We start from the raw sequence: 17,280 nt of genomic DNA, 5'->3' as shown, positions 1-17,280 counted from the left end.
ATGGAACCTAAAAACAGTAAGTGTTGTAACACATAATGGGTTGTTGTTGTTGTTATTATTCTTCTGCAACAGTGAGATAACTTCTCTGAAGTGGCCCTTCCTTACCTGCCCCATTCCAGGGCTCTCAGAGTTGTAGAGGGTCCTCACTTCTACGTGCTCTGGGACTAGTCTGGTGCCATACTCTGGCATTTCATCCCAGTGCTGCAGGACATACAAAGCTTTGTGTTCATTATAACCAGACAGCATCTCATCTTCTTCCTTGTTCTTGGATTTTACGAAAGCCTCTGAAATACAAGATGGATGCTAAGATTATAGCTTTTTCGCGGTTAGGCTCCATTCACAGCTAGGTGATACCTATTACATGTGTATCACGCTCGTCTTTTTTGCGTGCTCGTTTTACATGCATATGTTAAAGGAGCAGATTTTGCCACTGCGTGTTTTCAAGCATTTCTATTCAGCCTATGGGACAAAACACGCTGAAATCTGCCCCAAAGCAGCTCATGTACATGATTTGGAGAAATCAGCTCACTTTCCAGGTCAGCTATTTTGTCCTAGGTTGTTCACTTCTCCTGCCTTCTCCAAACTCTTCACCCTTTTGTGAATAGACCCCTAAATATTTTGAGACTGGAGCTTCAGATAGCAAAGGAAATATGCCGCATGGAGGGGAAGAGAGCAGCCAAGAGGAAAGTGCTGTATCAAGGAACCATGTTGTAGTAATAGGTTATAACACTGATATATACAAACAGAACTGTTTAAAGAGAACCTGTTTTAGACAATTAAAAGAAAAGTCTTGCCTAATAGTAGACACCACCGGATGCATGATATTACCTTTGTTAAGCTGGCCATACACCTATAGATTATTATTATTATTATTATTATTATACAGGATTTTTACAGTGCCAACAGTTTGTTCAGCTCTTATTATCTGCAGATTTTCTATGGTCAGATGGAAAAAGTACAACAGATTCCTCTATCTATGCTATCAATGCTAAAATGTGTGGATGGGGGAATCTCCCACTGGGTCAAGCTTCAGTATCTTGCTAGTCGGCCCCGTTGCCACACAGTTATCCAGCTTCTCAGGGTCTAGAATCGTTGGGGACTTGGTATAAGGTTATGTCATAGAGATTCTTATTTAATGTTGGCCATTGTATTGTTTACTATTGTGGGTAATCTAAAGTACTGAGGGCAGTTCACATGCACGGTTAATATTGTATTTGGAAAAGAAGGAAAATACTTGCTTTAATTTGTCAATCGTTCAAGCTGAAATCTTTGCAAATGAAGACAAGCAGCAGTTTAGTGCAGATCAAGTACCTTTTCCCCCTCTTGTCATGAACTATAGAAGACAATGCTCTGGAAATAGGCTGAGCTGCTCTCTATACTTTTTACTGAAATCACAGCATCTCACAATACAAATTCAGTGCTGAAAGAAATTTTGACGCGTTTCATACTTTACATAGCTTATCACGTCTGGTTCTGTCTCTTCTGTGGCTTTGATCAGGAAAAAGAAACAGCATTAAATGGCCATAATTAATGGCTCCCCATCATCTTACCTTCAGGAAATGCCTCTCTGGGTATCTTAAAGATCTTATTATTCACTTTGACAACTTCCTTCCTGTACTCTGCGGCAGGCAGGTTGTGTTTTTTGCACAAAGCGCTGAGAATCTGGGAAGGTTTGAAGGCATCTCTCCATGCATTGTAGCCTTCACTGAAGGACAAAAAAAAAAAAATACAATTTAGAACAAAAAGGACGAAGGACATTTTATCTACTAGACTGAACATCTTTCAAATACAGGAATCCATGCATCAAGAAGAAAATAATTGAGGGCTTATTGGTACCAAGTCTTTATGAAATGAATATATTTTATGATGTTGTCATGCACCAATGCACCTTGATACATAGATCTAGAGGAATATAAATGTCAGGATGGGATTCCCATCACTGGAGCCTGTAGGCTTACAACCTCAGGAGTCCAGTGCAATCTGCTAGGATTGTGTCTTTTACATAGACCACTTGCGTGTTTTAATGGTCCTATCTGACTTATAGGATATATATGGTCAAAAACTACAACAAAATCTGTATTTCTATATTGAATTTCCATAAGTTCTATCACACTCCTAATGATCATATCCATCTAGAAGTTTGTAAACGTACTTATTGAAGATGCCCATAGGATGGACTTCCTCAATGCATTGACACAGTTTTACTCAGCCCCGTGAATATGCACAGAGCCTACCTTCTGAACTACAACTCAACGTCCGAACAATGAAACATTGTCATTGCTTTCCGGATGCATGATAGGATATGTAGTCTTGAGAAATGGAGATTGCATAACATCAAGCAGCAGGAAAAATAATCACAAAGCACACTGGGAATCCAGGAAGTTGTTGGAAGTGAGGGGCAGATGGAATGCAGTACTCATTACATAAAAGGGATTTTTTCAAGTAAGCTTTGATTGCATTATGAAAATCAACTCTAGTATGTATTCCTATTAGAATGCTACAGGTATATCTAGTATCCTTCACTTTATGCCTTCAGCAGTCTTTTTTTCATAGATATTTCTCAAATAATATATATTGACTATTGGGAATATTTGGAAAACTATAAGCCCCCATTCACACCTCCCACAGTGTGACAATGCTCAACATGAGAAATCCTGTTATAGTCAATGGAGTCCATTCACCCCAGAGTGTTGTGTTGTCTGCCACTTGTAGCTTAAAGACAGGCATAATTGCTTGTGTTTGGCCCCATAGACGTCAAAGGGAATTCCTAAAACACACATGTAATGCATGTTTTTTGAGTGATTACGCACATCACAGCTGTCTCATCCTCCTAGTAACAAGCTTTCCATTGGTTAAAACAAAAAACCTTGAAACCTCAAAATGCCTGAAAAACTCACCCAAAAATATGCAAAAAAAAAAATGGTCAAGCTCATGTGTGAATGGGGGCTCAAGCTGCTGACCCCTATATGTCATCACTAAGTGGTAACAATGTCTACCCTACGTATCTTCTTATTTTATAGCATCATAAAGGGGAGCATTTTGTGCCTTCCACACTTACACATCATACTGTAGGGCCAGACCACAGTTGGCCCGATGGCTGCTGTAGAAACGATTTTCCAGATCCAGCTTTGTCTCACCAATCAAGTCATCTGATCCGATCAGATCATGGTCATACACTAAGATGGTCAGTTCTGAGTCCACTGGGAAGGAGACCGTCATTTCGAACACCCTGAGCATTGGATGGAAGGAGATAATGAGAAAGAGTATAAGAGCTGTAGTAAAGACCCAACAAATGACTCGGGTACCAAAGCACTAAGTATGCACTTTTAAAGTGTTTTCAATTCAAATGCGTATGTGAATATGTCCAGCTTAAAGTGTATGTATACCCAATTTTTTTTATTGTTTTAGATAGAACCTTGGAGCCACAACAGGAAGTGAGAGGCATTCTCCTTAAAGTGGGAGAAATTCCCATCTAAGACACTGACAATGGTCATCAGGACAAATAGATGGTGAATCTTTCCAGCAGAGACATAGACCACAATAAAGACTTGTTTTCCCTTTACATATGCTTTAGGGGTATTGAGAACATGTGACTAACCCCCTTTCTCTGACCTGGTTCTTTCTGATTGGCTGTCACATGGGTTTGGGAGAGAATCCTTCTATGAATTCAGTGGTGGGGAGCAAGTATAAGCAACTGATGGAGCCGTCATTAGAATCAACCTGTTACTTGCTTATTTTTGGTATCCCACATTGGAAAGGACTCTCTTCTTTGATGTATTTGAATGCTCTAGTCAGGCTGCTCCAAACACAGACAGGTAAATCCGAGGAGAAGGCAATCTTGAGTGAATTCAATCAAGAACAGACGGGGAATTCCACCACAACTTTTAGAGTCCAAAGTGGTTATTTATTAACAAAAGGTCAACAGAATAAAACAACCAATGGGTTTCGGGGGTCAAGAAAAATCCCACTTCATCAGGGCTTGTGTATTGCTTTGTTAATTAAGTCTTTTTCAGGAGAGTATAGATTCAGTTAAAAAAATGATTTCCAATATTTAACAGTGTCTGCAGATTGAATGGTATTTATGGTTTTATCTACAAAATAAAAACTTTTTGGCTGTAGTTCCAAGTTAAAGTTCTAGTACAGAGTATTAACAGGAAGGTATGCTAGGGGTGTGGTATTTCTTATAACACTGGCTGACAGCACGATATAAATGATACAAGACCCATCCACTTGGCACTGATGCTATGCTAGGGGCGCAGGATATTTTACAACACTGTGATTGACAACATGATAGAAATGATACAAGATGCACCCATTTGGCACTCTTGCTATGCTAGGGGTGCAGTGTTTCTTACCACACTGTAATTGACAACACGACAGAAATGATACAAGACCCACCCACTTGGCACGCATGTCATGCTAGGGATGCAGTATTTCTTACAACACTGTGACTGATAACACTATAGATGATACAAGACCAACCCACTTGGTGCTCATGTTGTGTTAGGGGTGCAGTATTTCTTACAACACTGACTGACAACACAATGGAAATGATATAAGACCCACTCACTTGGCACTCATGTTGGAAATTTTCATCCAAGGTACTGCTGTAGTTTGTGCGCAACACCTTCAATAATTACTGTAGGAAGTTACTCTAATGTTTGCTTAAAGACCTTTAAATATACATGATTTCCTTTTTTTGGTACGGTTCACTTTTATTTCTTGTATCCAAATCTATTCGAGGCTCAAGCTAAGCAGTTCATAAGAGCAGCAATTTTCAAGCAAAACATTTGTCTCAATGACTTGTAAAAACAGGATCCGGCTGCGGGAAAAAACAGCGATGCTGCATCCATTAATTCAGTCAGCTTGTATTCTCCATTACTTCCCCAATAAATAACCTTTCTCTCCTTCCCACGCACTGGAATCCTTGTTAGAAGATGATAAACTACAGCCCAACTGGCTAACCAGTCTGGGTATGTACTTTACTGCAGCCTGGAAGTAATAAGCTGTATTAGGCTCTATGTTCTTGTCTTATATATGGTTCTTTAATGTTGCAGAGTGTTTAGCCATTTTGTTGCAAAGCGGTGGGGTCCAGGGACAGCCCTGAATGTCCTATTTATATATATTATATTATTATATATTATACACAGCTGATGCTACTTACTCTCCAAACACAGGGTTCAGCTGCTTGGGGATCTCTCTCTCCCTGCTGTCCTTTGTCTGTTCACCAACCTTCACTACTATGTAAGGATCTGACTTTCCATTGGGGTCAGCTGGGGCTAAATTTGTTGCCTACAATAAACCAAGAAAGTTAATAGGCCATTATATACTGTATATTATATAATATTTACACAGCAGTCACCAACTTGAAACAAAAAAAATTGATGCAAAACTCCACCCAAAATAGATTTCCCCCTCTTGGGTTTAGTGGGGTAAGGTTAACATTTTCTTTCTTTTCCCACTAGCTGTTCTCCATAAATTCCTGTGGACGAGGAGTTGTGAGCCACTAAAACGCATTGATTTACCTCCTGATCTTTTATCAAGATTAATAAATCTATACCGGACCAATTATAGATTTGTGGCCGCTGCTGCCAACTATCCCAAGTTCCACTGTCCTCTTGTGGAATGGCCACAACCGGGTGTCAGTGGCTGAATCGGAGGGTGATCAGCACATTTGCAGTGGCTGATCTCCCCTCCGATCACTAAAAAGTGGAAGCGATGATGATTTTGTCAGGCTGTCACTTACTTCAGCAGCTGGAGAAGAAGCCGGTGAAGCATGTAGTGTGCTTTATTAGCTTCTTTGGAATCCATATAGGTAACATAAGTGATCTAATTCTCCATAAAGAGGTTACTTCCTCTGTGCTATCACATAGGGGACATATTAGTCCTATTTTACATATTAATGTAAAAAAAAAAAAGTGTAAAACAATTATAGTTATAGGGAAATTAAATTATAGTATAAATATATAGTTGAATTAAATTATAAAATTCAATTATTGTGAAAAATAAATAAATATGTAAAGACCTTTTTATTCTACAGGGCTATTGCTTTTAGAAAATATATACTTTTTTTGTGGGTTTTAAACAGCTTTCTAACCAAAAATTTTGATTCTAATGTGTGTACAAAAATTAGTTAAAGAGTAGTTAAGTAAAAAATTTAGGAGCAGTGGTGCAGTCATACTTTTACTGAATGATGCTAATGCGAGTCACTCACCTTGACGATGTAAATGCGGACAAGTACTTTCACCGGTCGGTTCCTGGGGACTCCTCTCATTATTTGGAACTCATCAGTGGCTTCCCCTGCTGGGTAGATATAGAAGGAGCCCTACAAAGCACAGTTATAGGAAGGGGAATTAGCGTGGTTCTCCAGCCTGGTGAATTGTACACTGCATCTCACAGATCATAAAATATACCTTGTATTTCCCCATAAAGTTATCATCATCATTACCATCCTCATCATCCAACGCCTTGCCGCGGTACAGAGGAAATACATAAAGCCAGTCTTCAAACTTGTCAAACTCCTCTTCCAGTTCTGCTTTATATATCTGCAAAATATTGCTGCTGTTAATTTAAAGGGGTTGTGTAGTTTTCAATTATTATTTTTTGAGCTACACATATACAAATTAATTGTAACTATATATGTACATTGGGGCTTCTATATTTATTTATGGCTCTGGCTCCCTGAACGCAAGCTTTGTTTTTGATGAGATCTTATACGGTATCATCATTGTTTTAGAAAAATGTTTTTAATGTTTGTATAGCTGTTTGAAGAAATGAAATACTTTTAGATATTTTAATGTTGTGCAACATCTATGGGAAAAAGCAATACAGTGAACTATATTGGAAAGAAGACACAAACATACCTTCAAAGTGGAAATTGGTTTCCTTTTTGGTTTTGGAAGCTCCACCTCCGCATATTCTACTTCCTCGGTAACATCTAAGGTGATGATATTGGCTGCATCTGTAATACAAGCACTGACTGCTATAATACAGTGATATTTATTTTATACACCCCCCCAATGATCCCCCCTTCGATGTTTCCTTGAAGATTATTAACACAACTGTCAGTCCTACCCCCATGTCAAGGTTGTATGTGTAATCCTAAACTCTGACCTGTCCTTTCAGCCCTAAATCTAACCACAGTCCAAATCTTGTCGCCCTCACCTATGTAACATTTCCAAAATTTGCCCTTTCTTACCCAAGGACGTCACCAAGCTAATATTTCACTCACTTGTCATCTCTCGCCTTGACTATTGCATCTCCTTCCTCGTTAGCCTACCCCTTCAGTCTGTCATAAATACTGCTAGACTCATCCACCCTACCAACCCTTCAGTGTGCACAATCCCCCTCTTCCGATCATTCCACTGGCTTGTCCAACAAATAAAATTCAAAGTACTAACAACAACATACAAAACCACCCACAACCCTGCCCCTGACTACCTCTCCAACCTTGTCTCAAAATATCACCCAAACCGTACTCTCTGCTCCTCCAAAGGCCTTCTGCTCTCTAGCTCCCTCGTCAACTCCTCCCATGCTCTTCTCCAGGACCTCTCCAGAGTCTCTCCCATCCTCTGGAACTCCCTACCCCAACCTGTCCGGCTATATCCTACTCTGTCCGCTTTTAGGTGATGCCTGAAAACTCATCTCCTCAACTTTTCCCACCTCAACCTAACAACTGAAATTTTACTCTCAATCAACTCATCCCACTACAATGATTGTCTTTACTATCGCATGGCCGTTCCTTTTAAATTGTAAGCTCTCACAAGCAGGTCCCTATTATGCCTCTTGTATATTACAATTGTATTGTAATTGTAATGTCTCCCTTTACATTGTAAAGCCATGTGCAAACTATTGGTGCTCTGTAAATCCTGAGTCATAAAAATAATACTAATAATATATTTATTTATTTAAGAAATAATTATTATTGGTATTTATATAGCATAGCTGGGCCTCTATCCACATGTGAGCCCCACTGGCAGCTGCTCACAGCCTACAGGGAATATGGCCTGTATTTTACAGTATATGTCCAGTCCTTATGTTTGGGTCAGTCCTGAAATGACTGTTCAATACATCCAAAGAATATTCATCAAATTTAATTAGATTGTCCACCTGAATCAACTCTTCCATTATAGTGGGAGCGATTATTTATTGATCAAGCCCCCGGCTTGGTGTAATCTGTTTCTGGATGATGTGCTTCTTCCATCAAAATTATTATTGTATCAAACATTTGTATCATTATGTGTATGGCCAGTATTGGAATAAATATAAAGTGATTTCATTGCTATACAGTGTTTCTCAGTTTTTTGCCAAAGTAGCACAGATTCCCTTTAAAAATTAAAATTCCCTCCCCCAAACCGTTCTGACCGGACACAGAGTGAGAGTATGAATTTTGAGGCTTCCCCTGTGGCTCCATGCCAAGCAGTCACATGACACATTAGAAGACACAGGGTGACAGGAGAAGCATAGGCATGCATCATCTCACTTTGTGGGAATCCTCTGATTTGGCCAGGTGCCTACAGGAAGTCTAAGGGCTGTTGGAGAAGTTATGCCAGTGTCAGCACTATCCACGGGTCTGCAGTGACCAAGCACAGTAATATGTAATCCACTAAACCACCAATGAGGTAGCAGTGGCTGAGTCACAGGCCTTAAAGTATATCTAAAGCAAAAAGTATTTTTTAGTTTTAAACAGAGTTGGGAATGATTAGAACAGTGGTTCTCAACCTGTGGGTCGTGACTCAAAAGTGGGTCACAACCCACTGTTGAGGGGGTCACCACATGCTTTGTGCTGTGCTAGGTGAGAGGCTCCTCAGCCACCTCCTAGAGCAGCAGTGTCAGTTCTCTTGCCGCGCCGCTAGATGGCGCTGCAGCACCGGCAGCCGAGGAGGATCAAAGAGAGGGGAGCGAGCGGGAGTGAGGGGAGTTGAATGCCGGCTTGACCACCAAAGAGCCCCACTGGCCACCACAGACCCCACACTGGCCACCAGAGAGCCAACAGTGGCCACCAGAGAGCCCCATTGACCGCAAGAGAGTCCCATTGAGCTCACATGAGCCCACACTGGCCACCTGAGAGCCCACACAGATACTAGTATTGGTGCATTCCTAAATTTTACCATTGGGGGTCACCACAACCTGGCAAATGTTACCAAGGGGTCCCAGCCCTAGAAAGGTTGAGAACCACTGGATTAGAACCTTTGCTAAGTTTTTATTGCTGTCTGTGATCCCTTCACCTTTCCCCTTCCCTCTAGGGAGATCCCCCCTCTTTATTTGTCCTGGTAACTACTGTCACTGGGACAGAAAGTAATGGAAAATCTGAACCTTTACAGCTGTCATCAAATCAGGATGGATGGGGAAATGTTTCAATAGGCACATCTGATCTGGAGACCACTGTCTATGGAGGAATTTCCCTTCACTTTGTAGAGATTTTCTCTTTCTTCCTGTTAACCTCAATTAGACAATGACAGCTAAAAAAAAAGTTGACAAAGGTATTAACCTTTTCCCACTCTATCCATTGATGGAAAAAAGTTTTGTCTTTAAAGGAGAACTATGAGGTGAGTGCTTTTCACTCACCTCATAGTTCTAGCCGACCTGTGCCAATGAGACTGTCACAGGTTGGCTCAGTAGATCGGGAGGTGAGCGAACACATACCAGCGTTCGCTCACCTCTCGATCCTGGCACGGCTCTCTGCCATGACAGGGGAGGGGCTGGCTGCCCCCCTCCCCGCTCCGATCCTCCAGCGCTGACTGGCGGAACGGACGGAGGAGGGGGCGTGTACAGCTGGCTCTGCCTCTAGATAGGCAGAGCCAGCTGTCTGCTCATCAGCTGGGCAGATCCCGGCATAATTGTCAGGATCTGCTTCAACTGCGGCGTCTCAGTATACCGCAAGCTACAGCTCGCGGTATACTGAGCCTAGGGTGACGGGAGGACGCTAGTTTGTGTCCTCCCGTTACCCTAAGGAGAACTATGGGGAAAAGCCTTAACCCCATAGTTCTCCTTTAAATATGCTTTAAACCATTGGAAATTTGCAAGGTGACCTGGGCACCCGGGTTTAGTGAGGCCCACTTCATTCCTATATAATGGACTAGGAAAGGGTCCAAGAGATATAGTACATAACCAGCTCCCAGTTGCTAACCTATGTGCACCAAGTTCTACAATATTAGTTTTAGATGGATGAAAGCACATACATTTTTAAAAGACCAACATTCGAGAGGTAAATGTCATATTAGAAATTAAAATGAAGTTGGGGGTTTGGGGATTCAATTTAAATGTATTGGCACTGCTGTGCTGGGTATGTAAAGGTGCAATTAAATTTGCTATTCCAGCAGAATAAAGCTTATTAACACCACCAGCCCATTGGTAATTTCGCATGGCCCTTGTGGGTAGACGCCAGAGTTGCTAGGCTTCCAGTGAAGGTCTGCATTTTGCTGCATTATAAAAAGACTGACATAATAGTGAAAGCAAGCCTTGCCTCCTTCATTTTCAGCTTCTTCATCCTCATCAGCTGCGTCTATCTATAATACAAAATAAATAAAAACTGTTAAAGCACCCATAAAGCATTTCACAAACCAGGTATACTAACTGCTTCATTAGCACATGGCCCAGTGATGATTGTGCTTTGCCAGGAACTATGGCCATCTGTTGCTCTACCCAAGGTTCATCTCATTAGTAATGTGCAGTATGCAGTATGAGCACAAATTGCAATGAATAATCACTATGAAAATAGCAGTCCAAACAAATGAATTCTCCAAAATATCAAAGTATGGGGTATTGCTTGCTTCGGAGGACTGCATAAGAAGATGTGGCAAGCTGGGAGGGTCATGTCATGTTGTCCTCCTTCGAAGCATAAACATTTATATTAAGGCCCAGATGGGGGTTTTTCCAATGCAACTGCAGATATTATGATTATTTAAAGCATATCTGAAGCCAAAACTTTTTTTTAATTTTTTTTTATAGATTTTGGATGGGGTAGGGAAGGGTTTAAGCTAGAGGTGCACCGAAATGAAAATTTCAAAACCGAAACAAAACCGAAATGAAAAAAAATGTTAGGCCGAAACCAAAAAGGTTTTTCTTTTACATTCTAAATAATTTTTTTAATATTTTATTTTTACAAACTTTTACATTTGTATTTTTATTCGTTTTTTATTAAATATTTTAATTTTTTTACTTTATTTTTAGGGGCTTTGGGGAAATATTGGGGGTCTAAATAGGAATCCTCTATGCTGTGTCTTCCTGTTCATTCATAACATGAGGACAGAGTATGTTTACTATATCCACGATCATGAATGAACAGGAGGGGATGTAGATCACTTCACATTCATTCATAATTGAGGATATAGTAACAATACTCTGTCTGTCCTCAACTATTTACAAACACTCAGCGATCACTGAGTGTTCGTACCTCGCTCTCCCTGCCAATAGGGACCCCGATTCCACTGGCAACTGTTGGGGTATACTCCTCACTTTAGAGAAAATTCCTCTCATTTCCGGTTGTGTGTCCAAGACAGGAAGTGGGGGAAAACCTTCCAAACACAGACAACAATTAAATGACCGATAGGGGTTATAACCTTTCTCTGCCCTATCCTAAACTTGAAAAAGTGCTTTGAGTTTTAAGTTAAAATATTTAAATGTTTACATCAGCTTTAAAATCCACATACATATGTTTTCGTCCTTGTGTTTATGGACAGTCAATTCACACTTACTTGGTCTGCTACATCTCTTAGGGATTCATAGTATTTCGACCACCAGTCCAACTCTTCCGCTTCTGGCCTGTCTTCCTCCAGCTCTTCCTCCTTAGTTATTGTTTTGCCCAGACTCTTCAAAGGGTCCTACAATACACAGTTTACACAATGTGATTTCAAAACGATCGCTTCCCACACCCAGCGGAACACATTCTGCCTGTCTGGATCTACTGTATCACGCATTGAAATATCATACACAACCAAAATGGCTTTAATAAAGGTGGTAAAGGGCATCTGCCTATGAGTCACCAGTGAAGGGTCATCAAAATTAAGCCTTGAAGTATTAAAAACATTAGGGACTATGAAAAGGGGTGATATCTTAGTCCCATAGTTAGCTACATAGTGAAATCATTATTCAAAAGCAAAATCCCATATTTTAATAAGTCTCGTAATGGCGTAAAAGATGGGTTTGGTTTGGTGGGTGAAGGGGGTTTGTGTTGTTTTGGTTGGGTGCTGGTGGTTACCTCTCTCCGGCGTCCCACCCAACTCACTGAGGTCACTGGTGTCCCACTCAGCTCCTGGCAACCAGTGACGTCAGTGAGATGGGCAGGATGCCGTCCAGAGCATCCCAGGTTGCTAAGAGCTCTTAGCAACCTGGGATGCTCTGGCCAGAAAGGGGGTGGCGTGGAGGAGGTGGCAGGCACACCTGCTGCCCCCAAGTGTGACCCAAAGAGATGCTGCTTGAGGCAACCGCCTCATTATAGGGAAGGCACTGTTAAAGATATTCTGCTCACTATTATTATTATTATTATTATAATACAGGATTTATTTAGTGCGAACAGTTTCTGTAGGGCCCTATAACCTCTGTCAATGTCTTTGGCATTTGACACTTCTGGGAGTATCAGATGCCTGTGTCCCTGTCATTCCATACTTTGACCATCTTTTACCGCACGACTCAGCAGTGATTTAGGTGTCAGATGGTGGAACCACTCAAGGAATTGGAGCCTCAAGGGCACCCAGAAAGGTGGGTATACCTATATGCAGAGACCTTTCATATGTGTTTTTGTTAACCTGGCAGGGCAGCTTTAAGTATCATCATAAGTATCATTAAATTAAAAGGGGGGATAGAAAACACCTTTAAATTGTCATTGTCGTTTCTACTCTCTCATTGCCATTCTCACACACCCTCATTATGCTGAGAGGGTTGAATTTCTTGTCTTTGTCCTCTTGTTCCATAACTACAACGGCTGGCACGGAAGGCCGGGACATGCGTTTTTTCACTGTAAACAAAGAACAATTTATTTTAATGTTTCTGTGAATAAATATTTTGTTGCCAGCTACATAATTGCACATGCAACCTGCTCACAAGACTACAAAGCATTTAGTATTTTTTTGAACTGTTGCATTTGGATCATTGCTTTATGCTACTTGAGTTCATTGGTATGAGTCATTTAAAATGTATGTCAGGGCGAAATAAAAAATAAAACATATGCAGTACATCTCTCCAATGCATGCATATTTCCCCATGTGTTATCCCTTTAATCCATGCCATCAGTGAGAGCTGGCCGTTTAAGTGGGCCGTGATGTAGAAGGTTGGTAAGAAAGGGTCCCGTTTTTCTATTCACCTAGATTGTCTGCTCTGTGATGACGTCCTACGTGCTCCTGAAGGGAGGAAGAGGGTTAAAGTTGGGTAAGGCCTGAACATTTACTTTATCTGTTGAAGTTCACGACTCTCCTGCTCTAGAGCAGATCACGTAACACCTCCTAAAGCTAAAGCTAAGTTAAACCTTCCTATTAAATGATGTAAATCAATTCAGAGTTCATCAAATAATGTGTGCAAAATCTTATTTAAGATATTAAGGGGTTCATTTATAAAAATTATAGTATAATGGGTGGATGCGGTTCACATGGCACTAGAGCCAGGGTCGGATTTCCCACAAGGCCAAACATGGCCTAGCTTGGGACAGCAGGGAGTAGAGGGGCAGCAGGGGTGTGGAATTTCTATCTCCCGATACCTGTGACATGCAATTCTGGGCGCCGGGCGGGTAGTTGTTTTCTACATTTAACCCTGCTTTGGGCAAGCCAGAGGTAAATGTACAGCGGGGAAGCCGCAGCTTGTTTTATACAAGTAATCTTGGTGATTTTGCCGAGATCATTTGTATGCAGCCTGCAGGTCTGCCATTCTCCATGGGGAGGGGTTGGCAGGTAGGGAGGCGCATTGAGGAACCTGGCCTTGGGGCAGCAGAGAGAGTAAATCCGGACTAGCGCCCCTAGATGTTGCTGGTGAATATAGGAAATATACTCATCAGTGCCATCTAGGGGCACTTGTGCTGTGCAAATGGCATCCACTCAGCTATACGAAGGACGGAACTGTTAAAAATGAACTCCAAGGTATCGATAAGGAAATCACATTCATTCAATTTATTTACTTAATTTTGTTTTACAATTTTCATCTAGTTCATCATTCCCATTACATTTTTTTTTCACAGGCCAATGTATGTGGAAATCCACCTTCATCAGGGCTTCGGTAAAGTTATGCTTAGTTCCTTCCAGGGGTGTTCTGGCTTCTTCTGCAGACACCTCCAGTTAATGTGTATACTATGAGTTATCACTATTCATTTTCTTTAAGTCCAAATACTCCTGAAGTATCATTTTACTGAAGCCCTGAAGAAGAGGGATTTTCTGGACTCTTGAAATGCATTGGCTGTTTTACCATAATGATATTTAACAAAAAAACATTGTCCTGGACCCTATCAAATTGTGGCGGGGCTCCTTCTGTCTTTTTGTTAGTGCCTACTTTCAATCAGATTTAGAGGCCCTACCCATTCCATTTGTTACTCACGTTTCTCCTCAATGCTTTCCTCCATTTCTTTTGGAGCAAACTTCATAAGATTAGAAACTACTGCAGACCCGACCAAGACAGAGCGGCCAAATGCGCGTTTCTCAACTACGAAGATACTCAGTGGTGGATGGAGGTACACTTGCTCTGGAAGTTCCTGCAATGACATGGATATGGTCACATCTACCTGCAGCCGGCTTTGCATCTTGAAGACAGGAAGTGAAGGTAAATCTCCCCAATGCGACATAAATAGCAAAAAATAAATTGGCAGAGTCTCAACCCTTTCCTATCCTAAACTTAAAAAAAAGGGTTTGGGCTATACAATTTAAAGCTGAACTGTTGGTATGCATATGACACCTTCCCTTGTTCAACATGCAATTTAAATTTTTCAATCAATCATCTTGGCTTTCAAGAAATACCTGTTTTGAGACCCAGTGAGGTAGTCACTGGGTCTGTCTGCTGCTCTTTGCTTCCAGTTTGGTGGTGGGGGGGGCACCAAACTTTACACTTGGCACAATGCAGTCAGGCAAGTACCGTTCTCCTAGCAACCGCCAAACCCAGACACGTCCATCGGATTCCCAGACAGAGAAGCGTGATTTGTCACTCCAGAGAACACATCTCCACTTCTCTAGAGTCCAGTGGCGGCGTGCTTTACACCACTGCATCCAACGCTTTGCATTGCACTTGGTGATGTAAGGCTTGGATGCAGCTGCTCGGCCATGGAAACCCATTCCATGAAGCTCTCTACGCACTGTTGCTGTGCCAATCTGAAGGCCACATGAAGTTTGGGGGTCTGTAGCTATTGACCTTTGCAGACAGTTGGCGACTTCTGCGCACTGTGCGCTTCAGCATGTGCTGACCCCGCTCTGTCATTTTACATGGAGTTGCTGTTGTTGCCAGTTGCTTCAAATTTGTTATAATACCACTAACAGTTGACCGTGGAATATTAAGTAGTAAGGAAATTTCACGGAACACCAGAATCCAATGATTTGGAGGAGGTGTCCCAATACTTTTGGCAATATAGTGTATCTTTTGGGCACTTACCACATCCACGCATTTAACCAGTTCTGTGAAATTAGGAAATTCCTTGTAGTGTAAAATGACTTCAGACTCCACCTTCTTCCCGGCACATTCAATGTACACTTGAGGTTGTTCCACTTCAAACAAGTTGATCCTCCTGAGATCTCGCAGCCCCCAGAATAGCATCTGTAAAGCAAATTAAATCTCAAGATTTTTTAACTTGAAGACACAGCAGCAATATGTCTATACCGGGGTGTCAAAGTCAATTTCATCACGGGCTGCATCAGCATTATGGTTGCCCTCAAATGGCCGGTTGTATTTGTAAGACTATATAAATGTATCTACTCTTTATCATATTAAATAATTACCTCTGCATTAGATTATTACTGGTTTTAGTAAAAAATAGCACTGACAGTAAAAGTCTAGGAAAAATAAGCAAAATTAGTGTAATAGTGCGGACTCTCAGGTGGCTGTGCAGGCAGGGCCGGATTCCCGGCAAGGCCACAGAGGCCCAGCCTTGGAGCGGCACTGACAGAGGGGCGGCACACCCGACGCCCAGAACATGGAGTTCCGGGTGCCGGGCGGTATTTTGTTTTCTACATTTAGCTCTGCTTTGAACAAGCAGAGCTAAATGTAGAATAGGAGAATTCACCTGTTTCTTTACAAGTAATCTCGGCGATGTCGCGAGAGACAACTTGTAATTAGACTTCCGGTATATCCTCCCCCTTCCTGTGTGCAGGTTCTATGGTGGGCTGTGCAGACTCTCAGGTGGCTGTGCAGGATCTGTGGAGGGCTGTGTGGACACTCAGGTGGATGTGCAGGTTCTATGGTGGGCTGTGTGGGATCTCAGGCGGCTGTGCAGGGTCTATGGTGGGCTGTGCTGGCTCTCAGGTGGCTGTGCATTTTCTATGGTGGGCTGTGTTTGGTCTGTGCTGGTATTATGGTGGACTTTGCAGACTCTCAGGTGGCTGTTCAGGTTCTATGGTGGGCTGTGCTGGGCTTAGGAGGGCTGTGCGGTCTCACCAGAGGTCCCACTCAGTCTCGGGGGTGCGGAAGGTGGTGTGGATCCACAGGCAGGAGGAGATTTGCTACCGGTTGTTGTAATTATCAGCGTTCTGCTTTAAATTTCCTATATGTTATTCTATTATGAGATATATTTACCTCTATTCTGAATTCCTTTAGGACAGGCCGGATGCCTTTTGGAATAATGTAACGGTCAATGGCTTCATCCATGTATTCTGGTTCCTGGGGTATTATGTAATCCGGCAGTGCTGGCTAAGGCAAAGAATAAAGAGTTAATAATCAATAAAACATTGTAAACATTTACTGCATAATTTACATAGAAGTTGATAGACAGTTGGTTAACTGATGAGCTGTAGGCCCTGGTGCTTGAACTGTTATTGCAATTACATCACCATATTGAGTGCTGTGGTATCAATGCATTAGTATGCTGAGGTCATCACTGGTGGCCATGCAAAGTCTGCTGCCTGTACTGCAATGATGAGGACATGAGCCCACAGTCCAGACCTCTGCTCAATGGTAGCTGCACCTTTGGTCTTGGCATCTACATTCCTTGTGGACCCTTTAGATAAAGGTTAGTTCAACTGATAAGTGACAATTTAGTTTTGAAAGATGCCAGAGGATGCAATCGCTCAGCTTTTCTTATATCTCTTGAAAACTCTTATCTCAATCCCCTATTTCAAAATGCCCCCCCCCCCCCCCCCCTTTGGCGCGTAGGGGACTCCA

General features: G+C 41.8%; 1 protein-coding gene across 1 annotated transcript in view; it reads right to left on the bottom strand.

Moving 5' to 3' along the window:
• Positions 1–3,054: 3,054 nt before the first annotated feature.
• The window catches only part of LOC108799052 (fer-1-like protein 4), a 71,698-nt gene continuing 57,472 nt past the window's right edge, over positions 3,055–17,280 (bottom strand). Inside the window, 12 exon segments of the mRNA XM_018570870.1 lie at positions 3,055–3,229; positions 5,165–5,292; positions 6,215–6,325; positions 6,414–6,545; positions 6,864–6,955; positions 7,341–7,349; positions 10,466–10,504; positions 11,693–11,822; positions 12,861–12,922; positions 14,473–14,671; positions 15,559–15,720; positions 16,696–16,809. Of these exon segments, the coding sequence (XP_018426372.1) occupies positions 3,055–3,229; positions 5,165–5,292; positions 6,215–6,325; positions 6,414–6,545; positions 6,864–6,955; positions 7,341–7,349; positions 10,466–10,504; positions 11,693–11,822; positions 12,861–12,922; positions 14,473–14,671; positions 15,559–15,720; positions 16,696–16,809 (1,353 nt within the window).

The sequence above is a fragment of the Nanorana parkeri genome, unplaced genomic scaffold (genome assembly GCF_000935625.1).
Source record: "Nanorana parkeri isolate BGI_ZX_2015 unplaced genomic scaffold, ASM93562v1 scaffold1617, whole genome shotgun sequence".
In the NCBI taxonomy this organism is placed as follows: Eukaryota; Metazoa; Chordata; class Amphibia; order Anura; family Dicroglossidae; genus Nanorana; species Nanorana parkeri.
The sequence above is the reverse complement of the archived record's forward strand: the minus strand, read 5'-3'. Positions and strand labels throughout refer to the sequence as shown.